Genomic DNA, 27,721 nt, shown 5'->3' with positions numbered 1-27,721 from the left:
GGATTACTAGCTAGGCAGGTGGTTTATAGCACACTTCTCTGAGCTCAAAGCTTTCAAACAATGTGGAATTGTAACAGATCAACCCTGGGAAACCATTATGAGTGGCTGCGCTACACGTTTTCAAGGGTTTTTTTTACCTGCTCATCTTAAATTTCAGACCAGACAAATCAGAAGTTACTCAATTTCAGTTTAAAAAGCCTGAAGAGTCCATAATTCACTACACAAAAGATAAAGTCCCTTTATTGAAAAAAAATTATTTTTGAGACAGTGGGAGACAGAGAGTGCATGTGTGTGAGATAGAATGGGCGTGCCAGGGCCTCTAGCACTGCAAATGAACTCCAGATGCATGCACCACCACGTGTACCTGGCTTACATGGAATCTGGAGAATTGAACCTGGCTCCTTAGGCTTCACAGGCAAGTACCTTAACCACTAAGCCATCTCTCCAGCCCAAATTCCCTTTAAGTATGTCCTCTTTCCTAAACAAGAGTAAAACAAAATTAAGACTACCTTCCACACACAGTACTAATTCAAGACAATGAGTGTAGGGGAGGGGCCAGCATACTCCTGGCTTCAGGTCAATCGAGCCTACTTTTTGTATGAGTCAAGCTTGTTGGGCACTCACTGGTCAGCTAACAGCAGTCAAACTGCATAGACCAAGGTGTGGTCTCTGCTTGGACCACTTTATGTTAAGCGAGTACTAGGGAATTGAACTTGTGTCATTAGGCTTTGCAGGCAAAAAAAAAAAAAACCCCAAAAACTGCTGAGCCATCTCTCCCAACCCCGAGAAATGTTTTTCTAATTTTTAAAAATTGTTATTTATTTATTTGAGAGTGACAGAAAAAGAGAGAGAGAGAGAATGGGCGCTCCGGGTCCTCCAGCCACTGCAAAGGAACTCCAGACGTGTGCGCCCCCTTGTGCATCTGGCTAACGTGGGCCCTGGGGACTCAAGCGTCGAACTTAGGCTTCACAGGCAAGTGCTTAACCACTAAGCCATCTCTCCAGCCCTGTTTTTCTAATTTTTGTTTTTATTTTTATTTATTTATTTGAGGGTGACAGAGAGAGAGAGAATGGGCATGCCAAGGCCTCCAGCCACTGCAACTGAACATCAGATGTACATGCCCCCTTGTGCATCTGGCTAACGTAGGTCCTGGGGATTTGAGCCTCAAACCAGGGTCCTTAGGCTTCACAGGCATGCACTTCACCACTAAGCCATCTCTCCAGCCCTGAGCAGTTTTTTAAAGATCAAACTTAATGTGCTTTAGTCTGACTACACCAAGGCTCCTCACCAGCTCTGTGACTCCTGGTCTAAACTGTTATGGGAGGAAGGGAAGAGACCTGAACAGAACCCAAACACAACTGTGCAAGTTGCCTGAGGATACTTGAAGAAATGGGAAGAATACCTGCCTGTTTCGTGAATTTTTTTTTTATTTTAAATAGGGTCTTGATCTAGCCCAGGCTGACCTGGAACTCAGTAGTCTCTGGGTGGCCTTGAACTCATGGCGATCCTCCAACCTCTGCCTCCTAAGTGCTGGGATTAAAGGTGTACACCACCACGGCCAACTATGATTTTTTTTTTTTTTTTTTTTTTAGTTTTTCAAGGTAGAGTCTCACTCTGGTACAGGTTGACCTGGAATTCACCATGTAGTTTCAGGGTGGCCTCAAACTCACGGCAATCCTCCTACATCTGTCTCCTGAGTGCTGGGATTAAGGGCGTGTGCCACCACACCCAGCTATGAAAACTTTTTTAAGTAGAGAAGGAAAAGCCTTTGTAAGGTGTCAAGAATATCACACACACACCAAAGGTTAGAACCCCAAAGTACCTCACAATCCACAATAAGCTGCCACTAAAATGCAGTTTAACTGTAACTAAAAAATCAACGGAGATCTTATTACTTTCCCAGCCAACTACTTCTATTCACAGAGGGCAAAAACGTGATACAGAAGGCACATCAATGTTTAAGGAATTAAAACAAAAAGGTAAATTTAATGCAATAATAACAATAATCTGAGGATAAATAAATCCACAACAGACTAAAGTTTGATTTTTTCCTTTCTTTGCGGAGACAATGTTTTCTGAAAGCACGTGGAGCTGAAGCTGTCAAAACAAAACTGAGTTTCTGAAGGTCCAGGTGGAACCGTCGTGGTGCTCCCCGCTGCCCTCCTCGTGCTTGCTGTGCTCAAGGTGACAGTTCTGCTAACTCAGGACGAGCACTGGTTTCAGGAGTAGCTGGAGGGCTTGTTTCCCGAATCATCTTCTTGTGAGCCCATACTCTGTGAAGGGGACAGCACTCTGTTAAGGGACACCCCCGACCACCATTGCGTGCAAGTTACCCTATCCCCCTCACATGAAAGTCACCCTGAAAACATGAAGCAATAGGGCCCTAGACCCCTAACCACACCTCTAAGTTAGTCCTTCAAAATGCTTTTAACAAGTATCTGAGTTTATGAATGCTGGTTTTCAAGGACAGGGGCAGCTACTTATTTAATACGGGAAACCAAGTTCCTATGCCTGGTGTGGCAATGCCCCTCCTCCACCCAAATGCCTCTTTAATGAGGAAAACTCTGTTAACCTTTTGTACAAACTGGGGGTTCACTGTGATCTCCTGGTCCATGGCCTTCAGCCGCTCATCCAGCTCTATGCATTTCAGCATCTGCGCAACAGGGCATGTGAATATGGTTAGTAGCGGGTTCATCCGTTTACAGCCTCCTTAACTTCGACTGTTACTGTGGGTACCAGGGGTCACAATCTCATCAAAAACCCCTAGCTAACGCATTCTGCAGTCAGAACTTTGGGTTCAGACAGTTAAGATAGTATAAGCACCCACAATCTAACTCATTTACATTTTCTGCAATGAAACTGAGGTTCATGTTACTTCAGGGGACATTTTATCATCTATAAATCACCAAAAAAGTTATAATTTCCATAGTGTATTTTGCTGTTAACTTTAAAATTGCAAGGAAGAAATCAAAAAGCTATCCTACATTAATATGTTTCTTTTAGGTTACTGGCTTTTTTTTTGTTATATCATCCAGCCTGAACTCATGATTGTCCTGCCTCCACCTCCCAAGTGCTGGGATTACAGGGCGAGGCCACCATGCCTGGCTAACTTTTAGTTGACTTAGCATAATCATTTCTCTCCTCCTATGTCAGCCAGCTCAGAGGACTCCTGCTCACTCCTAGAACCCAGAGGAGTGGCACTCAGAGCAGCAGGCCTTTCCTCACGTGCAAGGTGGTTCATGCTGCTGCCAACAGGACACTCCTCCTGCAGCCATCAGACTCTGCTACCAACATGAGAAAGATAACTCCTGGCCTTTCCACTTGGAAATACAGGGAAACAAGTCTCCTGTTTGAGGCTGTTGGGTACATAAAATTGTGCCATGTCCTTTGGGCATACTTGGAATTTCTAACCTCGCATTTACTATGGGGATTCAGTCAACCTTGGAGAATTTTATGCAGTTCATTCAGAAATGAACTATCAAGGAAGGAAGTGTTCAGAGGCTGGAACCAGAGGAACCCCCAATACTACTTAAACTGAGATCATGTGGAACACAAGAGCATTTCAAATACAGCAGCTCAATCACCTATCAGCATGGCCCAAGCTGGCAAATGCTTACCTCTTGATCAATGTTATGAAGCATGGCTGGGTTATTGTATTTTTCAGGATTATCATGGAAACTGACCATACCATCCTTTTGATTAATACTTGCAAAAATTTCACCATCTTCTATCTACCAAAACAAACAAACAAACAAAAAAAGAATCAGGAAAGAAAGTTAGGCCTGATCACTATAAATACATAGTCAATAGATATAACCAGAAAAGCACAGAAAGCAATACATAAACTTATATATTGTATATGTATTTTAATTTTTTAACAGGAAACACAAAAATAGTTTAAGTATATTCTGAGCAAGACTTTTTTTCCCCTTTTTTGTTTTGAGAAAGAGCCTTGTGTAGCCCAGGTATATCTCAAACTTGTGGACCTTTTGCCTTCAACTCTGGATCTGGACTTCCGGGCCACATATGTATTTTAAGCATCATCTACTTATTCAAGTATTTTTTAAAATATTTTATTTATGTGAGAGACAAAATGGACATACCAGGGCCTCCAGTCACTGCAAATAATAAACTCCAGACATATGTGCCACCTTTTGTGCATCTGGCTTATGTGGGTCCTGGGTCCTCTGGCTTTGCAGGCAAGTGCCTTAATCACTAAGCCATCTCTCCAGCAGTAAGTATTCTACCCCCCCCCCCACCCCGAGGTAGGATCTCTCTCTAGCTCAGGGTGACCTGGAATGCTCTATGCAGTCTCACAGTGGCCCTGACTCATGGTAATCTTCCTACCTCTGCCTCCCAAGAACTGGGATGGTGGGTCAGACTGCTAGTTATATGTGCCTTCTAGTTAAACCTAAACCTCTGCTAGGACCTTGAAGATGGACTAGTGGGGACAGGGGTGTCACTGGGCCTCCCTGTTCCTCTTTCCAGTTCGTTTGCAGCAGCTAGAGGCCCTGGTGTGCCCATTCTGTCTTGCAAATAAATAAAACATTTTAAAAATTAAAAAAAAAATTAAAGTGTAAACCCACTTACCATATGTAGTACATATTTTTCTGCCTCCTGAGGTCCAGATAATTGCACACGACTTGCCATATCTTGTAATGATAGTGTTAAAAAGGTCTGAAAATCAGAAGTAAATTAAGGTAAAAACAGAAGACAGACATTTTAAAAAGTGTATACAGTTTTCTTTCCATTGCTAAACAAATAAGTTTGCATTTGTGAAAATGACTTGAAATAATGAAGCCAGTAGTTTTCAGTGAATTTTCTACAGGAATGATGACAAAAGGTGAGTTTTCCATACACACATGGTACTTTTATAAGTAAGAAAAAGAGCAAAGTCTCAAAAATCATAAACACTAAAGACTACAAATGGAGAAAAGGAAATCAAAGGGAGATTCCCCCAAGTGCAAAACACTCAGCCCCAATTATCATTAGAAAACTAGAAGTATGGGGTAATAGTGGAATGAGGTTATGGCAGCAACCAACCTCTCCCAGAATTTGAGACCTGCTCCACAAGAGGGCATCCATGGCTGGTACTAAAAAAATCTTCTCAAAAGACTGAGGTTAGGGAAGTCACAGGCCTTAGGAAGGAAGCTACTACTATTGTTTGGCTAACTAGGTATGCTGTACCTATCAAACTGCTTTCTAAATAGTTATGCTTATACCCACAGACTATTGTTGCCCTCAGCTTTGGTCAGAGAAGCTTATTTTGCAGTAGGCAGCAATTACTGAGGAAACCCAAAACTTCCTAAAGTACTGAGAATGTCTGTTGACTGCTCAGTCCTAAATGAGACACACGTATCACCCGCTGTAAGGCCCAGGGAACACTGTGGAAGAAGGGGAAGAGAAACTGTAAGAGTCAGAGGATAGAGGAGTGCTATGGAACACTGTCTTCTAGCCATGATGTGGCCATTGTACTCATGAACTCATAGCAGCTGTGGTTATCTGCACAAGACCTATACAACAACACTACTATGGATGGCGGAGGGGCTCATGATCCCTTCAATTCTCCCTGAGGAGTTATTGGCAATTAATAATAGACATTTTCTTCCGTGGTGTAGCCACTGGTAAGTTGCCCATGCTCCCTCTAGTAAATAAAAACCCTCACCCGTGCCTAGGCAAGCACCACAACAAACTCAGTGGGTCACCAGAACAAGCATACATACAAAGAAACAAAAACACATCCAAGTAGAAGAGGGACTAGTTGGGAAGAAAGGGCTCAGGATTCAGTGGGACAGAAAGAGGAATAACAGGAGGATGAACATGATCAAAATACTATATATATGGTGGCACATGCCTTTAATCCCAGCACTTGGGACGCAGGGGTAGGAGGACCGCCATGAGTTCGAGGCCAGCCTGGGACTACAGAGTGAATTCCAGGCCAGTCTGAGCTAGAGTGAGACCCTCAGGGGGTTGGGAGTAGAAAATAGCCAGAGACATGGCTCAGTGGTTAAGGCGCTTGTCTGCAAACCCTAATGATCTGGGTTCAGTTCCCTAGCCACATGAAACTGGATGCACAAAATGGCACATGTATCTGCAGTCTGCAGAGACTAGAGACCCTGGTATGCCCTTTCCTCTCTGCTTGCAGACATATAATTAAAGATATTTTAAAACAAAGCAAAAAATTGGGCATAGTGGCACATGCCTTTAATCCCCATACTTGGGAGGCTAGCTGTGAGTCTGAGGTCACTCTAAGACTAGTTATTTCCAGGTCAGCCTGGGCTAGAGCAAGAACCCACTTAGGAAAACAAACAAACAAACAAACAAACACAAAACACAAGGACTCAGAAGTGAACATTTCCAAGTACTTCATGAAACTGTATTTTTCCTACTTCAGAATACATAGACTTCCACCTGAATGTCCATAAACATGAGTAACTTTCATGTATCACTGATTTAGGCTTATGTTACCATTAAAAGAAGTTCATGACATTGAACAAAAGCAGGGAAAACAACAGCATAAACAACACAGTCTGGATTACATATAATTGCTTTTATAAATGTACATGGAGGAAAGAGACAGAGGAATCTAGGACAATGTCCACACACACAAAAAATCACAGATATGAAGTAATCTCTTTATATTGGCAGTGACAGATGAAACCCCCATTAGATGACCCCTGGTCCATAACCTCCATGAGACATGTCCTGTTACTGCACTAAAGCTTAGTCTACATGCTAAGACTCATGAAAAGCTTCTTTCTGATTTTCTATCAACAAGACAGCTTCACATGGCTATAAAATTCTTTGTTCTTTTCTACAGCTATTATTCTGGCGCTAGGACCTGATGCCAAATGTAGTCACTACCATCAAAGATTCAACCTTTAATGACTATCCTGCCCTATCACACTTTATGGTAGCCCACTCCTAAATCCCTCAACAGTGCTCATGAGCTTAGTGCTGGGCTCCACCTTGAGTGAAGGGCCTGGCCTCACCAGCTTGAGACCTTTTTTGTTTGTTTGATGCAATTCTTGTTCTGGATTCTTATCTGGTATCTCAAAGTACGAGCTGTTAAGTGTTCCAAAGTGATGACCTGGGGCATAATTTTCACAAGGACGCCTGCACAGATTAAGCTGACTTTCTAGGTCAAGTTGCTCTTTGGCTGGCTGACAGGTGACATTTGTTTTTGAACTTTCTTCAGTTACTTTCTCTGTTACATTCTTCATTTTCCTCTTACAAATTAACTATTAATTCTCTGATTTCTTGTGTAAACCATGAAGCTATATTCTTTTCTCTAGACTATTGGGAGGGAATTTCTCCAGTTGTTCAGTGACATCTCACTCCATCCTTTCTCCTCTAGAGTCTGCCTCCACCACTACCCAACTCCCCACTCTGCTTCGTTAGTTTCTCAGGGGAAGGCCTCTTCCCTAGGTCTTCACACTGCTGAATCTAACACCAGCTGGTCTCACTCCTGCACTTCTCCCCACCACCACTATTCCTGCTGCTTACACAAGGCGCACAGGGATGGGACTACCCATCATCTTGCCAGCTGTCAGCTGCAGGGGTTCTAAACAGATGCCTCACCATGAACAACACACTATTTGTCTTTTAGGAGGATTCCTGTTATTTGCAGCACATGTTGTTAAGAGAGATTTTTGATTTTTCTTATATGCTTCTTTACACTTGAGAAGTTTTTTTTCCTTCCTTCCTTCCTTCCTCTTCTTCCTCCCCCCGCCTTCACTCCCTACCTTTCCTTTTCTTCTTTCTCTTTTTAGGACAGAAACTTGCTATGTTGCTCACGCTAGCCCTAAGTGATCCCCCACATCAGCGTTCTAAATAACTAAGGACTACAGGCATACATCACTAGGCCCAGTAAATGTTTCCTATAATCAAAAACCATCAAGTTATTTTCATCTTGAATATAAATGAATAGTGGGACATGGTGGTGCATACCAGTAATCCCAGCATTCTGGAGGCTGAGGTAGGAGGATCATGAATTCACAGCCAGCCCAGGTTATATAGTGAGACCTTAAATAAATAAATTTCTTTACCTCATAAAATTCAACTGCATGAGCTTTATACAACTGTGGTCTAAATGGTAATGTCAGAGTCGTACCATGCTTAAGTACGAAGTTCAATCGAGATCAGCACAGCCTGGGATGTTCAAGGTCACTGATCACTAGCACCACCCCCCCATCTGCCCACCTGGAACTCCAGGGCTACTTTCTCTATCTCCCAATGTAGCCGTATCTCCTACCTTTCTTTCTCTTCACCTGCTCCTCTTCTCAAATACCCTGCTCTATCCCTGAAAAGACCAAAAGGTATCAATCAAACTCTTTCTAAACACCCAGCTGCAACAGTGTTCTCTCTTTAGTGTAGAAATCCTGCCATACTTTATCCTGTGTCTGCTTCCTCTGTGCTGAGGAGGAAAAGAAAGAAACCAGGCCCCAGGGCTGCCATCATAGGGCAGCACTTAACTCACCTTGGTTAGCCTCTGAATGTTCTTCTTATAGAGCGAGGACAGGCACTGCTTCACCAGGCCCATGTTGTTGTCACGAGTAAACGTCTCACTGTGCTTGGTCACCAGGTTTCGCAGCTCTGAGGGGTTATTGGTTGAATACACTTGTGCTAACTCATGGTAGGCATTGCTGAGAGGCTACAGGTTTGAAGGTGGGGGGGGGATCAGATTAAAGCTTCAGAGTGCTAAAAGTTGCTTAAGAAAACTCATGGCACTATATTTTGAGAAGATACATTGTTTCAAAAATGTTATGATTTATCCAAAGCATATGCATGTGTTTTAAAACCAAAGACAGAAATTCACTTAATTTATTATCAAGTAAGCTATATCAAAGAGCAAACAGCTATAAAGTCCAGATACATCTGTTTGTTTTTTCTCTAGCAGTGGTTCTAGTTTTTTTTTTTTTTAAGTTTTTTGAGGTAGGGTCTCAGACTAGCCCAGGCTGACATGGAATTCACTATGTAGTCTCAGGTACTCGAACTCATGGCAATCCTACTACCTCTGCCCTCCGAGTACTAGGATTAAATGCATGCACCACCACGCCTGGCTCTAGTTCTATTTTTATTGACAAATTATACTAGAAAGAAGGCAGGCAAATTTCCATTACTCCCAAATCTTCTAACACCCTATCCATCTCTCCAAATGCAATGGGACAATCTACTAAGGTAGAGGGCCAAGAGAAAAGGTAGGGCCTGAAGAGGACCACTACCATATTGATGGCGGAAACTGGATTCAGACTGGCTAAAATCCTGTTTTTTCACCATTTATGCTATCTATAAGATGATACTAATTCTTTCTTTTGTGAGTCTGCATGTAGTGTATGCATATATATGTATACATGTGTACACCCTGTGTGTGTGTGTGCACGCGTGCATGCACGCAGAGGCCATAGGAGAACACCAGGCATGCTCCTCTATTGCTCATCCATATGTTTCCTTGAGATAGTCTCTGAACCCACAGCTGCCATTTTTGGCCAGACTGTCTCATCAGTGAGCCCCAGTGATTCACTGGTCCCTACTCCACACAGGACTGGGTTTACAAGTGTGTGTGGTCACACCCTAAGTATTTATTATCTGGATGCTGCGGAACTGAACTCAGGACAAATAAAGCCCTCATGATTGTGCAGCACTCTTACTGAGCCATCTACGCAGCCCTAAGTTACTAACTCTTATAAGCCAAGAAGACATCACTTTATAAAGGTATTTCCCCCACAATACACCCTCTCCAGAGCCACCAGAAGGAACCAGAAGCTCTCATTAGTGTTTGAAGTGTGGTGGCCCTAAGCTGACCCCACCCAATACTTTCTTATGGGTCCATCTTTGACCATATTGCTCTTGCACCAGGACCAGACAGCCACAACGAGGTCCTTAGGCAAAGCTCATGTGGCCATTTTCAACAAACTAGCATGAAAATCTCAGTGACACCATTAATTTTTTTTTTCAAGCCAGGGTCTCACTCTAACCCAGGCTGACCTGGAATTCACTATGGTGTCTCAGGGTAGCCTTGAACTCATGGCGATCCCTCCTACCTCTGCCTCCCAAGTGCTGGGATTAAAGGTGTGAGCCACCACACCAGTTTTTTTTTTTTTTTGGGGGGGGATGAATATTGGCGCATCAGGACCTCAGCCACTATAATTGAACTCTAGGCACTTGTGTCACCTTTGTTATGTGGGATCTGGAGAGAAATAGAACATGGGACCTTAGGCTGTGCAGGCAAGTTCCTTAACTGCTAAGCTATCTCTCCAGCCCCAAAATTTTGAGTCTTCTATGAAGATAGGGTAAAATCATTATCAACATGACTAATAACTCTGTAATTGTTTATTTTTTTAAATATGGAATATTTCACTAATTTGTGTGACATACTTGCTCAGGGGCCATGCAATTCTTCTTTGTCGTTAACAATTTTAATATATGTGCTGCCAAAGTGAACTCTCCCTTTTTTTTTTTGAAAAAAATATTTATTTGAGAGGCAGGGAGAAAGGGGAAGAGACAGGTATTGGGCCTCTAGCCACTGCAAACAAACTCCAGATGCATATGCCACCTGTGCATCTGGCTTATGTGGGTACTGAGGAATCGAACCTGGGTCCACAGGCTTCACAGGCAAGTGCCTTAACTACTAAGCCATCTCCCCAGCCCTCACTTTTGTTTTTGAGGTAGCGTCTCACTCTAGTCCAGGCTGACCTGAAATTCACTCTAGTCCTAGGCTGGCCTTGAAGTCATAGAGATCCTCCTACTTCTGCCTTCCAAGTGCTGGTATTAAAGGTGTGCACCAACACACCTGGCTAGTATTTTTTAGAACCATGGCCATATATGTATTTATTTAACAGTACTGAGGATTGAACACAGGGTTCTATGCATACCAGGTAGGAGCTCTGCCACTGAGCTATTACCACCAGCACATATGTATGTAAAAAACCCAGCAGCTTGTTTTACAATGTCCCAAAGTTGGGCTGTCAGTGAGCAATGGAGGAAGAGAGCAATGAGTAGAGCTCCTAGTCTGTCCAGAGGCTCTACAAGGATGAATTTGGACAAGCTGAGAATTCTATCAATCCTGCACTTTTTTAGTATTTTGGCTAGAGAGTAATAACTGCAATAACAAGAATGCACCCTTGAGGAGCTTAATTACCTATAGCCTAAGTACCCAAGGCAAAGTTTGCCAACAGGGTTTTTCTATTTTGTTTTGGAGGTAATATCTTGCTCTAGCCTAGGCTGCTGACCTGGAAAATACTTTGTAGTCTCAGACTGACTTTGAACTCACAGTGCTCCTCTTACCTCTGCCTCCTGAGTGTTGGGATTAAAGGCATGTGTCACCACACCCAGCATGCAAACAGGTTTTTGAGAAATATTTCCTATTAACCAAGCAAGTAGAACATATAGGGACTGGGCTGGAGTTAGAGATGGACTAACTACACTCCCAGGCTCCCACCAGATAACCAATGAAGCTGTTAGAAGAGCTAGGTCACTATGAAATAAAACTACAGAACTATATATCATTACTGCTTTATGTGGGTTCATATATCTTGTAAGGAAATCAGCTTTATTTTTCAAAACTTACCTTAATAAACCTACCAACAATCTGAGATGTATATTTTGGCAGCTGCTGTACTTTGCCAAGTAATATCAAAGACACTAAAATATACTTTTTATATGATTCCAACATGATATGACTGACAGCCATGGCAGGAGTGGTGATAGCCTAAGCAAGAGAAGAATATGCAGTGTGAAGACAGGACACACTATAGTAGAGAAAATACCAACTTATCACATGGATCACTTCAATGTCCCAGTACTATTTTTTATATGTATGTATGTTTGTTTTTTGAAGTAGTATCTCACTCTAGTCCAGGCTGATCTGGAATTCACTACGTAGTCTCAGGGTGGCCTTGAACTCACAGTAATTCTCCTACTTCTGCCTCCCAAGTGCTGGGATTAAAGGTATGAGCCACCACTCCTGGCCTCAATAGCATGCGCGCGCGCGTGCGCGCGCACACACACACTTTTTTCGAGGTAGAATCTCACTCTTAGCTCAGGCTGACCTGGAATTCACTATGTAATCTCAGGGTGGCCTCAAACATGGTGACCCTCCTACGTCTGCCTCTGGTACATTGGGATTTTTTAATATTTTTATTGGGTTGGAGATATGGCTTCACGGTTAAGACGTTTGTGTGCAAAGCCAAAGGACCTACGTTTGATTCCCCAGGACCCATATAAGCCAGATGCACAAGGTGGCACATGCGTCTTAGAGTTCACTTGCAGTGACTTAAGGCCCTGGCACACCCATTCTCTCACTCTTTATCTGCCCCTCTTTATCAATCTCTCCTAAATAAAATAAAATAATTTTAAACTATTTTTATTTATTTCCAAGGAGGGAGGGAGGGAGGAAGGGAGCAAGTGTGGACATGCCAGGTCCTCCAGCCACTGCAAACAAGACACATGTGCCACTTTGTGCATCTGGCTTTATGTGGGTACTGGGGAACTGAACAGGTTCGTTAGGCTTTGAAGACAAGTGCCTTAACTGCTGAGTCATCTCTCCAGCCCCCATTACTTTTTTTTTTTTTTTTTTTTTTTAATTTTTTTGGTTTTTCAAAGTAGAGTCTCAGTTGACCCGCAATTCATTATGTAGTCTCAGGATGGCCTGGAACTCCTACCTCTGCCTCCTGAGTGCTAGTATTAAAGGCATATACTACCATGCCTAGCTATTATTACTACTTTATATAAGAGCCTTTTTTGTTTGTTTGTTGAGACTAGGTCTTACTATGCAGCCCAGGGCTGGAGAGATGGCTTAGCAATTAAGGCAGTTGCCTGCAATGCCAAAGGATCCAGGTTCGATTCCCCAGGACCAACATAAACCAGATGCACAAGTGGTGCATGTATCTGGGGTTTGTAAAAAACAAAAAAACAAAAAACAAAAAAACCTTCCCTCCTTAGCTCTAGGATTAGAGGGTGTGCACCAGCACTCTTGGTTTAGAACAGCTTTGCTGAGCTGTAACTCAAAGTATAGTAAATCTCTTTAAAAGTATCCAATTCAGTGGTTTCCAGTATATTTACAGTATTGCAAAACTAATTATACAATTTCAGAATATTTTAATCCCTCAAAACTCCTTAAAAAGGGCTGGAGGGATGGCTTAGTGGTTAAGGCATTTGCCTGCAAAGCCAAAGGACCCTGGTCCGATTCCCCAAGACCCACGTTAGCTAGATGTACAAGGGGGGCACATGCATCTGGAGTTTGTAGTGGCTGGAGGCCCTGGCGTGCCCATTCTCTCTCCCTCCTTCTCTGTCAAATAAATAAATAAATAAATATTGTTTAAAAACCTCCTAAAAAAGAAACTTCTACTTCTTTCAAGTCATTCCCATTCTCTCCTTCCCACAATCCAGGCAACCAAGACTATGCTTTGTCTTTGGATTTGTCTTTTCTGGACAATTGTATAAGTGGCATGTGGTCTTCAGTAACTGATTATTGCACTACAACAACAAAGTTCCTAATTCTGAGGCTCACTCATGTTGTAGCATGTATCAGCACCACCTCCACTGCTTTACATGGTTGGTAAGACTCCATGATGTGGTTACACTATAATTTGTTTATCCATTTCTCAACAATGACCACTTGGGTTGTTTCTACCTTTTACTTCTATGTTTTGTTTATTTATTTGCAAGCAGATAGACAGCGAGTGAGCAAGAGAGAGAGACACGAGACAGAGAGAACAAGTGTGCCAGGGCCTCTAGCTGCTGCAAATAAACTCTAGATACATGTGCCACTCTGGGCATCTGGCATGGGTACGGGGGAACTGAACCCCGGATGTTAGGCTTTGCAGGTAAGCACCTTAACCGTTGAGCCATCTCTCTAGCCCTGGTTCTACATGATTTTATATGAAAATATGTCTTCACTTCTCTTGGTATATTCTTTTTTAAAAAAATATTTTTATTTATTTGAGGGGTGGATATGAATGAATGAATATGGGCGCACCAGGGCCTCTAGCCACTGCAAACAAACTCCAGATGCATGTGCCACCTTCTGCACCTGGTTTAATGGGTCTTGAGGAATTGAATCTGGGTCCTTTGGCATTGAAGGCAAGTGCTTTAACCACTAAGCCATCCCTCCAGCTCTCTCTTCGGTATATTCTTAGGAATGAAATTACTGTTTTATGTGCTTATTTTCAAACAAATAAATGAATAGAAAATAATAAATACAATAAAATTTTAAAACTTTATTCTAGAAAAAAAAATTGTAAAATTGTACGTTGGAGAGATGGGTCAGCCATTAAAGGCACTGCTTACAAAGCCTCATGCCCCAAGTTCCACAATACGCACATGGAGTCAGATGAACAAAGTGGTGCTGCATTTAATTTAATTTAATTTGTGGTGGCAAGAGCCCGGGCATGCCCCCACCTCTCACTTTGCAAATAAATATTAAAAAAAAAAAAAAGGGCTGGAGAGATGGCTTAGCGGTTAAGCGCTTGCCTGTGAAGCCTAAGGACCCCGGTTCGAGGCTCGGTTCCCCAGGTCCCACGTTAGCCAGATGCACAAGGGGGCGCATGCGTCTGGAGTTCGTTTGCAGAGGCTGGAAGCCCTGGCACGCCCATTCTCTCTCTCCCTCTATCTGTCTTTCTCTCTGTGTCTGTCACTCTCAAATAAATAAATAAAAAATTTAAAAAAAAAAAAAACAAAAAACTAGGGCTGGAGAGATGGCTTCATGGTTAAGCGCTTGCCTGTGAAGCCTAAGGACCCCGGTTCGAGGCTTGATTCTCCAGGACCCACGTTAGCCAGATGCACAAGGGGACGCATGCGTCTGGAGCTCGTTTGCAGTGGCTGGAAGCCCTGGCACGCCCATTCTCTCTCTCTCAAATAAATAAATAAATAAAAATATTTAAAAGAAAAAAAAACTACATGGTTTCAGAACAAGAGACACTCCAGAGATTACTCAGTGCGAGAAGATCTTTAAAGGGCTGTAGTAACTTATCTCAAACCCAGTCCAGTGTAAGTGGCAAAGCCTAGACTGTACCCACTCATCCACCAGGACTCTTCTCTACAATGCACTTCAGTTTCGGCAAGTCACTGTTCACCTGACTAGAGGAACAGGCTTTGAAAGACCCTCCCCCTGAAACTCAGAGGTCCTTAACCAATCTACTCGAGTTATAAACCAAAAACGTGCTCCCTTTGATCACACAAGTCCAAAATCACTTCATAGGCAAGTAGAAAGCTAATTACCTGCTCATAAAAGTACAGAGCTCTTTCAAAGTTCTTCAGTCCAGTATAGATCATTCCTCCATAATAATAGTAACATAGAAAGTGTTTTGCATCATAGGCTCCGTTCTCTTTACAGATATCCATCATATCCACATCAAGATAAGGAAGGGCAGGTTTAAAGCACTTTGCTAATAAACAAAGCTGTGAAACAAATTTACATTCAATCCAGAAATTTCAAGAAAAAGTTATTTTGTTTTACATTTTATTGATTAATGGTCTATGACCTAAATATCAACACATTATTCAATTTTGTTAACTCCTTAGGATAAAACAGCATTTCCCGCTAGTGTGTGGCTCCTGCCTGCCTGGAATCTCAGTACGTGGAAGGCTGTTGCAGAACTGCCACAGTTATATTATTTCTTTAAAAGACAGTGACTTGAATTAAAAAAAGTTGTAACCATTATAACTACCGTATTTCACCTACAATCTTAGAAACTATACAAATGATCCCTGAAGACACAGTCTTATATACAACACAATCCTCGCTAAATTATCTTAGTCTAACCCAATGTTGAGCAAGCCCAGGAAAGTCTTACACCTCAACCAGGTGTGAAGCATGGTTCAGCTGCATACCTGGCAGAGATCGGCGTGTATTGAGGTCAGCTGGTTTGTATTCATCTGCATCTTGTCTATGGCTTGCTTAAGGATGCCAATTCCTCGAAGGGGCTGTCAGAAATGACATCTCTTTCAGATAAGTTCTCAAAGATGGCAGCACATTGGATCTTATGTTGTCACTTACAAATAAAAAATAACACTAATTGATAGGATCCTCCTTTAAGTAGCAATATGAGGTTTCTATACTCTCAGGAAACGTCTGTCTCTATTCAGTCAGAAAACATTTTCTTAAACTACTTTAAAAAAATATTTAAAAATAAAAATGTTTAGGTAACTCAGCATCACATTTTAAATTAAAACTTTTTCTTTTTTTTTTTTGGTAGGGTCTCACTAGCTCAGGCTGACCTAGAATTCACTCTGTAGTCTCAGGGTGGCCTTAAACTCATAGCAATCCTCCCACCTCTGCCTCCCAAATGCTGGGATTAAAGATGTGCACCACCAAGCCCGGCTCTCAAAACCTTTTTATAGTAAGTATCAATAATTAAAAAAAAAAACTAGATTACTTTCTCAATAGTTGAACACATCATTGATAACAGATGAGAGCTGAAGCTTAGAAGTATACAGATATATAATGGCATGTTTTCCACAGGGCAGTTGCCAATTCCTCATGCAGTAGCAAATACCAATGAATCTAAAGCAGAATCTAAATCTAAATCACAAGCAGATTGTTTCCTACTAAAGCACAAGACTGAGTTTCAAGCACAATTGATCTCTAGTCAGAAGATGAGGCTATAAAAGAACTACATAACTTTATGACTTTTTTCTTTCTGTTTTTTTTTCTTTCTGTTTTTATTTATTTCTTTTTTTTCCTGAATCAGAATATCATTCTAGCCCAGACTGACCTAGAACTCACTTTGTAGCTCCAGGCTGGCCTTGAACTCATGGTGATCCTCCTACCTTAGCCTCCACAGTACTGGGACAGAAGGCATGTGCCATCATACATACCTAGCTAACTTTATTACTTTTTGATAAAGACTGGATGATTTTTTTCTCCTTTTTTCTTTTCTTTCTTTCTTTTTTCTTTTTTTTTCCTGAGGTACGGTCTCACTTTAGCCCAGGCTGACTTCACTATGTAGTCTCAGGGTAGCCTCAAACTCTCAGGAATCCTCCTACCTCTGTCTCCCGAGTGCTAGGATTAAAGACATACGACACCATGCCCAACTTTTTTTTTTTCCTTTTTCTTCTCTCCTCTCTCTCCTTCTCTCTTGCTATTTTGAAACACAATCCCATGTAGCCCAAGCTATCCTGAAACTCAATAGGTAGCCAAAGGTGACCTTGAATTTGCTATCTACTTGACCCTACCTTTCCAGTGCTGGAATCATAGGGGTATGCAACATTGCCAAGCTCAGCTCTTACCCAGTTTGTTCAGTACTCCTATAGCGTTCCACCAGTTCTTACTGCCTTCAGTCTCCTTCAAGTCACTGATCTTGAAGTTCAGTTTCAAATCAACAGGAAACATCCAAATTATAACTTCTGTCAGTATCACAAAGATAAGACTAAAGCGCCATTCTAGCTGGGCCTGGTGGTGCATGCCTTTAATCCCAGGGTACAAGTAGGAGGATCAATATGAGAGTTAAGACCAGTTAGGAGCTACAGAGTGAATTCCAGGTCAGTCTGGACTATAGTGATACCCTACCTCAAAAAAAAAAAGAAAAAAAGAAAAGAAAACTAAAGAGACATAACAATGTTACAAGCCATGCTCTAAGGCAATCATGTCCAGCACCCCAAGATAACTATAAATGCATCCCAACACATTTGTAGATTAACAACAACATGTCATAATGTCAAAAAGCTGTATACCATGAAGCTTATTGTAAGGTAAAAATTATTATCATTAAAAGTTTAAAAATTGAAGGTGAGCGTGAGGCTGCATGTCTCTAATCCTAGCACTTGGGAGGCATAAGTAGGAGGATTGCACCCTGAGACCACATAGTAAACTCCAAGTCAGCCTGGGCTAACCAAAAAAAAAAAAAGTTAAACTGGGCTAGAGATGGTTTGGTGGCTAAAGCACTTGCTTCCAAAGCCTAAGGACCCATGTTTGAGTCCTCAAATCCCATGTAAGCCAGACACATAAGGTGACAAATATGCAAGGCCATACATACACAAAAGGTGGCACATCTGGAGTTCAATTGAAGTGGCTGGAGACCCTGGTGCCTCTTCTTTTACTCTCATTTAAAACAACAACAACAAAAAACTTGCCAGGCATGGTAGCACACGCCTTTAATCCCAGCACTTGGAGGGAAGAGGTAGGATGATAGCTGTGAGTTTGAGGTCACTCTGAGACTACACAGTGAATTTCAGGTCAGCCTGGGTTAGAGTGAGACCCTGCCTTGAAAAACAAAATCAAAAAAGCCGGGCATGGTGGCCTTAATCACAGCACTCGGGAGGCAGAGGTAGGAGGATCACCATGAGTTTGAGGTCACCCTGAGACTACATAGTGAATTCCAGGTCAGCCTGGAATAGAATGAAACCCTACCTCGTGAAAAAACAACAACAACAAAAAAAAACTGCCAGGAAGCTGAGTATGGTGGCGCATGCCTTTAATCCCAGCAATGGGGAGGCAGAGGTAGGAGGACCACCATGAGTTCAAGGCCACACTGAGACTACATAGTGAATTCCATAATACCCTACCTGGCAGGGTTGGGGGGAGGGGTGGACTCCTGTCAGAACTGGTGGCCCACATCTTTAATCCTAGCACTCAGGAAACAGCAAGAGTATCACTGTGAGTTTGAGGCCAACCTGGGACTACAGAGTGAGTCCCAGGTCAGGCTGGGCTAGAATGAGACAAGACCCTATCTCAAAAAAAAAAAAAAAAACTTACAAAAAAAATTGAGGGCCGGAGAGGTGGCTAGACAGTTAAAGGCACTTGTTTGCAAAGCCTTATGGCCTAAGTTCAATTCCCAAGCACCCACATAAAGCCACATGCATCTGGAATTCATCTGCAGTTTGGCAGGAGGCCCTGGTGAGCCCACTTGTACACTCATTCTCTCTCTCCCTATCTGTTCATAAGTAAATAAATAATAACTTTTTTAAGTTAAAAAAATGAACAAAGCCGGGTGTGGTGGCGCACACCTTTAATCCCAGCACTTGGAAGGCAGAAGTAGGAGGATCGCATGAGTTCAAGGCCACCCTGAGACTACAGAGTTTATTCCAGGTCAGCCTGGACCAGAGTGAGACCCTACCTCGAAAAACCAAAAAAAAAAAAAAGAACAAAAATAGCTTATAACAATATAAACTACCCTCGATTAGTAGGCTTTCCCCCCCTCTTGTTAAAGTGCTGGGGATAGAACCAAGTGCTTCACAGATGCCAGGTAGATGTTCTACCATGAAACCAAGCATCCTGCCCCAACTGGTAGGTTCGACCAAAACCACACCACCAATTGCCTCCCCTAACATCTACCAACAAAGGCCTGGGTGCTCTCAAGGAACCACATGTACCTAAATTTGGGATGTTGAGTACTACTTTATTATGTGAATCAGATCCACATTGCAACAGAACTGGAATGCCCAAATAACATTTCTTACCTGTTTTCTTTCCACAAGTGCATTTGTTAGCTGATGGCAGAGCCCAGCAACTAGATACAACAACAAAAACAGTAACAATGAGTGGGTAAATAAATCATTGTAATGGTAAAGTACACTGTGGAGAAGATAAATTATTATTCAGCTTACAAGTATCCGTTGCATAGCGAATGTGCTCCCCGTTACAAGTACTGATGAAAAGCTGAACCTGTGAGAATAATGTTTCGAAGTCAGGAACACTGGGCATAGAAAACTTCACAAACCTAGAGTAAGAGAAAGAATTGAATTATCCCTTAATTTATAGGGCAAATGGTAGAAGCAACTTAATATACACACAAACAAAATGTACACTAAAGTGTCCTCTGGAGAATGGAATCTTTAGCATTACTTAATTTCAACTCACTTTGTTTTTTTGCTGTTTCACATAAAGCTACTTGCCACTGCACTGTGGAGCACAGGTCCTGTTGTCACAGGGTTTCTGCTCTAGTCGCATCTTCTCAGAAGTCCCAATGTTAGCGGAGCTAGCTGATCACTTTAAGTCAATTTCCTCCTGGTTTATCTCTATTACTTTAAATGTCAAGAAAACACCACCCCCCAATGCAATACTATAACATCAAGAGAAAACTAGTTCTACTGTCAGGAACAAAGAATCCCAGTAGAAATAGCTTTCTAAAGTTTGGTTTTAAATAGCTGAAATGTATTTAAAAATCAGTGGCAGGTCATAAAACAAATCATTAATATTTTCATTCACTGTATTTCACCATGCCCTATTATGTCACTCTGCCTATTTCCTAAGTTAGAAAATATGGATAAGCCTATGGAACTATTCATATAAATACAAACTATAGCACTTTATCATTGAGACAGCCATTCATTTTTTTAATTAAAAAATTTTTAATTTATTTACTCATTAGAGACAGAGGGAGAGAAGAGGGACGGGGGGGGGGGGGTTGGAGAGAATGGGCGTGTCAGGGCCTCTAGCCACTACAAATGAACTCCAGATGCATGAGCCACGATGTGCATCTGACTAATGTGGAACCTGGAGAATCAAACCTAGGTCCTTAAGCTTCGCAGGTAAGTGCCTTAACTGCTAAGCCATCTCTCCAGACCCCATTCACTTTTAAAATAAATTTTCTCAATGTGTATGCACATAAATGACAAGTTAAAAAGATAAAAATGAGTGACAATACAAAATTGAACAAAACAAACTATAAAAGCAATGATTTGCTGTAGCTGAGTAAAATACAATTACTATAATCTGCCACACATGCCTTTATTCAGCAGCACTTGGGAGGCTGGAGTAGGAGGATCTTCCATAAACTTGAGGCTACCCTGGGTTCCGGGTCAGCCTGGGCTAGAGTGAGATCCTGCTTCAAAACAAACAAAAACCCCAAACAATTACTATGTCCCAAGTATGACAGAAAGCACACACATTCCCGCATGTGTATTTATGCATGCACATCTCACTGCCAACGAGTACAGTGTTCATTTTTAACAAGCACAAAAGAAAATGTCAGGCTGGAGAGATGGCTTAGCAGTTAAATGCTTGCCTGTGAAGCCTAAGAACCCAGTTCAAGGCTCGATTCCCCAGATCCATGTAAGCCAGATGCACAAGGTGGCACATCCATTTGCAGTTTGTTTGCAGTGGCCGAAGGCCCTGGTGTGCCCATTCTCTCTCTCTCTTTCTCTGCCTCTTTCTCTTTCTGTCTGTCGCTCACAAATAAATAAAAATAAACAAACAACAACAACAAAAGAAACAAGAAAATGTCCCTTACAGAACAGCAAGGACGCCCAAAGAGTGTTCTTGAACATCCAGAGCCCCCAGCACAGTGTCCAGATGGGACAAGTTCTTCGCAAGGAGTTCCCCGCTCTTGTTGATCAGTTCGCAGAGCTGGGTCATTTGCCCTACGAAACAGGAAAAAAACTAGCATTTGTCATGGCAGTAACCCAGCTTAAGGCACTTTACCCAGACTTTATACTTTAAAGTTGAAGTGCCTAAAAATGATTTTCTTTCATACTAGAACAAGGAGAAACAACTTACCCTTGCCTCAGTACTACTCAGAGATGACATCAGACCTCCCGCTGCCTTCCCAGCCTCCCAAGACTAAATTATACCATTACTGCCACCACCTACCTCCCTTCATAAGCAGTCACCAAATATAATTGCATTTTATTCCCTAAGTCCCTCAGCTCCATTCCATTCTCTCTGCCTTCATTTGGATTCTCATCATGCTTTGTCTGTACTACATAACAAATCTAACTTTCCTCCCTCTCCTACTGATCTACTGTCTGATCTCTCTGAAGTGCCAATTCAATGATATGACTCCCATGGCTTTAAGAAACCCAAATGAGGGCTGGAGAGATGGCTTAACGGTTAAGCACTTGGCTGTGAAGCCTAAGGACCCTGGTTTGAGGCTCAATTCCCCAGAACCCATATTAGCCAGATGCACAAGGGGACGTACGCATCTGGAGTTTGTTTGCAGTGGCTGGAGGACCTGGCACGCCCATTCTCTCCCTCTCCCTCTATCTGCCTCTTTCTCTCTCTGTCTGTCGCTCTCAAATAAATAAATAGAAATGAACAAAAGAAAAATTAAAATAAAAAAAAAAGAAACCCAAATGCTTCTGTTTGGTTTACAAAGTGCACTTAGTAATGGATCCCTGCCATTTTTCTAGCCTTATTCTAACCACCCCCAATCCCATCACACACCATGCCTCCTCTTTAGTCTCACCAAGCTGAGAAAACCAGCATTCCAAATTTTCTTTGTGCTTCTATATCTGTTGCTTTCCATCTGCTACCAATTTAGCCCACATTCAACAACTAACTCAGGCCTTCTCTGGCCCTTGCCACACCCCCTTCCCCATAACTAAATTGGCTATTTTGGCTCTCTCCATGCCCTCTGTGCATCACATGGGATTGTAGTGGTTGGGAAGTTCAAAGCAAATACAGGTGGAAGGATCACAATGTCTATACTCGCAGAATATACAGCTCCTGTGAGGTAGCCAACCAATAACATTAATCTCCAAACTGACCCATAGATCTTTTTCCTATACCACAATGCTGTGCTTTAACAACTAAGACATGGAATCTAATTAGTCCTGAACTGCTAATTTAAAGGGGAACTATTGATTCTGATAACTATTTAGATGAGAGAGACGCTGAGCATGCTGTGCATAGTGGCAGTAGTAAACATCAACCACACGTTTCCTTCAAAATTTCTATCTAGTAGTTAACTAGCTAGCTACTTATTAAAACAACACTTAAGACAGATGCAGTGGCACATTTCTGTAATTCCAGCAATCAAAAGGCTAAGGCAGAAAGATTCCAAGTTCAAGGCCAGGTCTAGGTTACATGGGAAACCTTGTCTCAGAAAACAAAACCAGGACTGGAAAGATGGCTTAGTGGTTAAGGCACTTGCCTGCAAAGCCTAGGAACCCAGGTTTGACTCACTGGATCCCACATAAGCCAGACACACAAGGTGACAGATGCCTGCAAGGTGGCACACACAACTGGAGTTTGACTGCAATGGTTGGAAGCCCTGGCGTGCCAATTCTCTCTCATTTGAAAAAAAAGGGAGGGAGAGGAGGGAAACACAATGGTGTTATAGTATAATGTTTACAAACCAGAGGCTGTACATAAGTGCTTCAATATTAATTTCTTGGGCATTATAATACTTTGAGAGAACTCCAAATCCTAACAACCAGGCCAGCAGATGTCTGTAACGCTTTGAAATTTGATACATTTTACTGAAACAAAGAAAACATCCCATTATAATTACATGGTCTGAAAAATAAGCCAACATCTATTCAAGTGTGAAATACTCACTTTTTTTTTTTTGGTTTTGAGGTAGTGTCTCACTCTGGCTCAGGCTGACCTGGAATTAACTACCTAGTCTCAGGGTGGCCTTGAACTCACAGCAGTCCTCCTACCTCTGCCTCCGGGGTGCTGGCATTAAAGGCATGTGCCACCATGCCTGGCTACTCACAGTCATTTTATCACAGAACTTACTGGTAGGTATGATGAACTAGCTCCTACCAGTTGAATAACTTGCCTTTTTGAAAGCCCACTATGATTAATATATATTTACAACAACTTGAAACACCTCCAAGTCAGTATTTCCATCCACTGGCACACCTCCAATTTAAATAACCAATGCTAATCTGGCACTTGAAAGGTGGGCACTATGAAATCAAACAGTTAACTAGTGCAGGACCAAGGAGATTGAAAAGTCAAGGGTCATGGGCCACTGGAAATGAGTCCAAACCAAAGGAATGGCCAGTTAAATTTCCTCTAGTCAGAGAAAGCTAGTAGTAGACATTGCCTTCAGTTAACACCCACATTAGGAAATTCTGAACCAAGAACACTAAAAATGGAAACCCATAAACACTATGCAATGAGTACAGAAGCAAACACAATGACAGTTGTAACTGTCTCTTCCTAGCAGGTTGTTCCTAAATCATAGTTTCAGGGAGATTTCAAAGCTTTCTGACTAAGTGACCCTCTTTAAGGATCCCAACAGAACTGTAAATGAGAAAACTAGCCTAGAGAAATTAAACGGATCACATATGTGACTGAGACAGATTGAAACCTCAATCTCCTAAATCACATTACATTCCAAGATGATTCAGAATCTGTGAGGAGCATAAATGAACCAATGAATGTTGTCTTCAAAAAAAAAAAACAAAAAAAAAAAACCGCAAGCTTGTAACTGTCCTGGGAGCTTAATTCTATCAAGAATAATGAAAAAGAGAGCTATTATTTATTAAACATGGTTCCATAGTAAATCATTTAAGCCTTACATAAGTAAGGCAGAGAGCACCCCTCCATACCCTTTTTACAAATGGAGATTAGAGTCCAAGGTCACACAGCTCCTAGAAACTCACAAGTAATGGCTGTCAACAATAGCCTGTGGCCACATTTATTGTATTGTATATGATGGGCACTAATTCAAGTTTGTTTTTTTAACGTGGTTTCTCCATTCACTCGCCACATCTTATTCACCAAGCCCAAGATACTGTGTATTCAGGTGATGAATGAATCAAACAGTTCGCCAACTACGGACAAAATACTCAAGGTAACAATTCTATTCCACTAGAAATGGAGTCTGACAGGCGAAGAGAGCTCCCTCGGCATTTTGCACGACCAAAATAGGGGCGGAGGCTGCGCCGCCGGGCTGCCAAGGAGTCTCAGAGCCAAGGAGTCCCAGACACCACTTGCCTCCTGCTGGCTCCCGGAGGCCCGGTCAGGGGGCGGTCAGGCCCACGGCAAGACGGACAGGGGGCTGCGCCAATCATCGAAGACAAGTGAAGGCAAACTGGCCAATGAGCACTCGGGAAGGCGCCTAGCGGAAGTCATGCCCCCAAACTGTCAAGCGGAGCACGGGTGGCAGGGGCCCGGGTGAGGGGGAAGGGAAGGAATGGAGGAAGAGAAGGAGGGTCCCCGCGGACCCAGTGAAGGGAAGGCGACGGGTGGTGACATCAGCGAGCGACAGCGAGAGCGGACTTCTTGCAGCCGGGAGCCCGACTGCACTCCGGCCGGAGCGCCGCAGCCCGCGCAGGCCTGGGAGTAGAGAAATCGTTCGAAGAGAGAGGGCGGTCCCAGCGTCCGCGCTGGCGCCTGGGCAGTGGCAGGCCCAGCTCCGGGCCTCACCCCGGGTCCCGTCCCGCAGCCCAGGGCCTCACCTTGTGCCGAGAGCTGTCGGACACTGTTCACGAACTGCTCCAGGGCAGACGCCATGTTTCCCCCCGCAGGCGGCCCGGAGCGGCGGAGGCAGCTCGCGCGCGGGAAAAGGCAGCCGCTCTGGGAGGAGGGGCCGCAGCGACCCACCAGCAGCCGCGAGAGGCTCACGTCACTTCCGGCGGCTCAAGCACCGCGAGATCTCGCCGGGTACTGTTTCCCTAGAAACGGTTCCGCCGCTCACCATGGCCGGAAGTAAGTTTCCCCCGCGCGGTGCTTAGGCGTGTGTGAAATCTTTACCCACGGTAAAAGGAAACTGAAGAAAGGTTATTTTCTGGCCTTCGTTTTGTCAGGAATGGCCGTGGTTTTTTTTTCCACTTGTATGATACTTCCGGCACGGCTTCATCGCCATGAAGTTTTATTTTTTCGAGGTTGGGTTTCACACTAGCCCAGGCTGGCCTGGAATTCACTATGTAGTCTCAGGCTGGCCTTGAACTCACGGTGATACTCCTACCTCTGCCTCCTGAGTGCTGGGATTAAAGGCGTTCGTCACCACACCCGGTTTAAAGTTTTTTTTTTTCCTTGTGGAGCCAATTAGACTATTCAAATCACTTTTTTATCACTTAGCAGCTGTGTGATTTGAGCAAGTTACTTGACCGTAATGTTTTCCCCCATCTGTAAATATCACAGTACCCTGAAGTCCACAAAACATTTAGGATAAACGGGCTTGGTAGCGCACGCTTTTAATCCCAGCACCAGGGAGGGAGAGATAGGAGGATCGCTGTGAGTTCGAGGCCAACCTAAGACTACATAGTGAATTCCAGGTCAGCAACCCCCTACCTCGAGAAAACAAAACAAAACAAAACAACACTTTATAGCACCTACCACAGTCACAATCTTCCTGCGAGGCCCACCACACTTGGTGGTATAGATATAGCGTTCTTTCTTTCTTTTCTTTCCTTTTTTTTTTTTTTTTTTTTTTTTTTTTTTTTTTTGAGGTAGGGTTTCATTCTAGCTCACACTGACCTGGAATGTGTAATCTTAGTGTGGCCTTGAATTCATGATGATCCTCCTACCTCTGCCTCCCGACCTTCTGAGTGCTGGGAATAAAGGTGTGCGGCACCACGCCTGGCTGGCATAGCCTTCTTTAAAGTCAGAAATCTTTCTAACCAATATGAGTTTGTAAGGACTGAGAAAATAAAAAGTGCATTTTGAAATGTCATCCAAATATATTTGATTACTTATAATGTATTGTGCTACACACTAGAAAAACACTGCTGAGTATAATAATCTTAATGTGCTACAGAGAACTCAGTTGGTAAACAGCTTAACTTGCAAGCCTGAGTATTATCCCCAGTACCTTCATTAAAATTCTGGGTGTGTGGGCTGGAGAGATGGCTTAGCAGTTAAGGCATTTGCCTGTGAAGCCAAAGGACCTAAGTTCTATTTTCCAGGACCCACATAAACCAGATGTACAAGGAGCATATGCATCTGAAGTTCTAGAGGCCCTGGATTGCTCGTTGTCTCTCTCTCTGTTTCTCTTCTCTCTCTGCTTGCAAATAAATAAAATTTTTAAAAATGCTGGATGTGGTGACATACGCCTGTAATCCCAGTGCTGGGAAGACAGAGATAGCAGGCTCCCTTATCCTCTCTTGCCAGCTAGTGCATGTCTTTAATTCCAGCACTCAGGAGGCAGAGGTTGGAGGATCGCCATGAGTTCAAGGCCACCCTGAGATTACATAGTGAATTCCAGGTCAGCCTGGGCTAGAGTGGGAGCCTACCTCGAAAAACAAAAACAAAACAAAACAAACAACAACAACAAAAAGGTGGACAAGGACTGGAAAGATGCCTCAGCAGTTAAGGCATTTGTGTGCAAAGCATAACAACACAGGTTTGATTTCCCAGTACACAAGTAAGGCCAGACGCACAAAGTGGTGTACGCACGTGGAGTTTGTTTGCAGTGGCTAGAAGTCCTGGCATGCCCATTCTCTCACCTTGCATATAAAAATAAATAGTTTTTTAAAAAAGAAAGGTTGTGGGCTGGAGAGATGGCTTAGCGGTTAAGCGCTTGCCTATGAAGCCTAAGGACCCCGGTTCGAGGCTCGATTCCCCAGGACCCACGTTAGCCAGATGCACAAGGGGGTGCACGCATCTGGAGTTCATTTGCAGTGGCTGGAAGCCCTGGTGCACCCATTCTCTCTCTCTCTACCTGCCTCTCTCTGTCACTCTCAAATAAATAAATAAAAATGAACCAAAAAATGTTAAAAAAAAGAAAGGTTGTCTTCTGTTCTCCACACATGTGCATTAAAAATAATCTTGGTGTGTGTGGTGGTGGGGGGGGGCTGGAGTGATGGCTTAGCAGTTAAGGCATTTGCCTGTGATGCCTAAGGACCTAGGTTCTATTTCCCAGTGCCTACGTAAGCCAGATGCACAAGGTGGCACATGTGTCTGGAGTTCATCTGCTACAGTCGTTAGAGGCCCTATGGCTTCCATTTTTTCTCTGTATCTGCCTCTCTCTCCCTCTCTAATAAATAAATCAATATTTTAAAAATAATAATCTTGGGAGCTGGAGAGATGGCTTAGCAGTTAAAGGCAGTTGCTCACAGAGCCTGACAACTTGGGTTTGATCCCCCAGTAGCATGTAAAGCAAAA

General features: G+C 42.9%; 1 protein-coding gene and 1 non-coding gene across 3 annotated transcripts; both read right to left on the bottom strand.

The window, feature by feature from the left end:
* Positions 1-1,957: 1,957 nt before the first annotated feature.
* Cops3 (COP9 signalosome subunit 3) lies at positions 1,958-25,227 on the bottom strand. Of its 2 annotated transcripts, XM_004669054.3 has the most exons (12): positions 25,075-25,227; positions 21,171-21,300; positions 19,546-19,658; positions 19,399-19,448; positions 15,832-15,924; positions 15,220-15,399; positions 11,570-11,710; positions 8,480-8,653; positions 4,591-4,677; positions 3,618-3,731; positions 2,573-2,653; positions 1,958-2,273 (listed from the first exon to the last, which is right to left on the bottom strand). In XM_004669054.3, exons 1-12 carry the CDS (start codon positions 25,127-25,129, stop codon positions 2,220-2,222), a joined length of 1,272 nt encoding a protein of 423 aa, XP_004669111.1. In that variant the 5' UTR covers positions 25,130-25,227; the 3' UTR covers positions 1,958-2,219. The 2 variants fall into 2 exon arrangements, with proteins under 2 accessions (XP_004669111.1, XP_044986841.1); XM_045130906.1 differs by lacking the exons at positions 21,171-21,300; positions 25,075-25,227 and having other exon boundaries at positions 15,832-15,992; positions 19,546-19,625.
* Positions 10,341-10,444, bottom strand: LOC123453880. Its single transcript, XR_006633055.1, has one exon. It is a non-coding gene; the product is annotated as a U6 spliceosomal RNA (small nuclear RNA).
* Positions 25,228-27,721: the final 2,494 nt, after the last annotated feature.

This window comes from Jaculus jaculus, chromosome 12 (genome assembly GCF_020740685.1).
Source record: "Jaculus jaculus isolate mJacJac1 chromosome 12, mJacJac1.mat.Y.cur, whole genome shotgun sequence".
Taxonomy (NCBI): Eukaryota; Metazoa; Chordata; class Mammalia; order Rodentia; family Dipodidae; genus Jaculus; species Jaculus jaculus.
Note: the sequence above shows the minus strand (reverse complement) of the source record. Positions and strands in the feature narration are given on the sequence as shown.

Bases quoted from the DNA above. Each gene is read 5' to 3' on its own strand.
- Cops3 (XM_004669054.3), bottom strand. From the start codon at position 25,129: ATGGCGTCTGCCCTGGAGCAGTTCGTGAACAGTGTCCGACAGCTCTCG. The intron at 19,449-19,545 runs GTAAGCTGAATA...TGTTGTATCTAG, and splicing joins TCGCTATGCAACGGATACTT to TTGCTGGGCTCTGCCATCAG. The intron at 2,654-3,617 runs GTAAGCATTTGC...CCTGTTGCGCAG, and splicing joins TTCATAACATTGATCAAGAG to ATGCTGAAATGCATAGAGCT.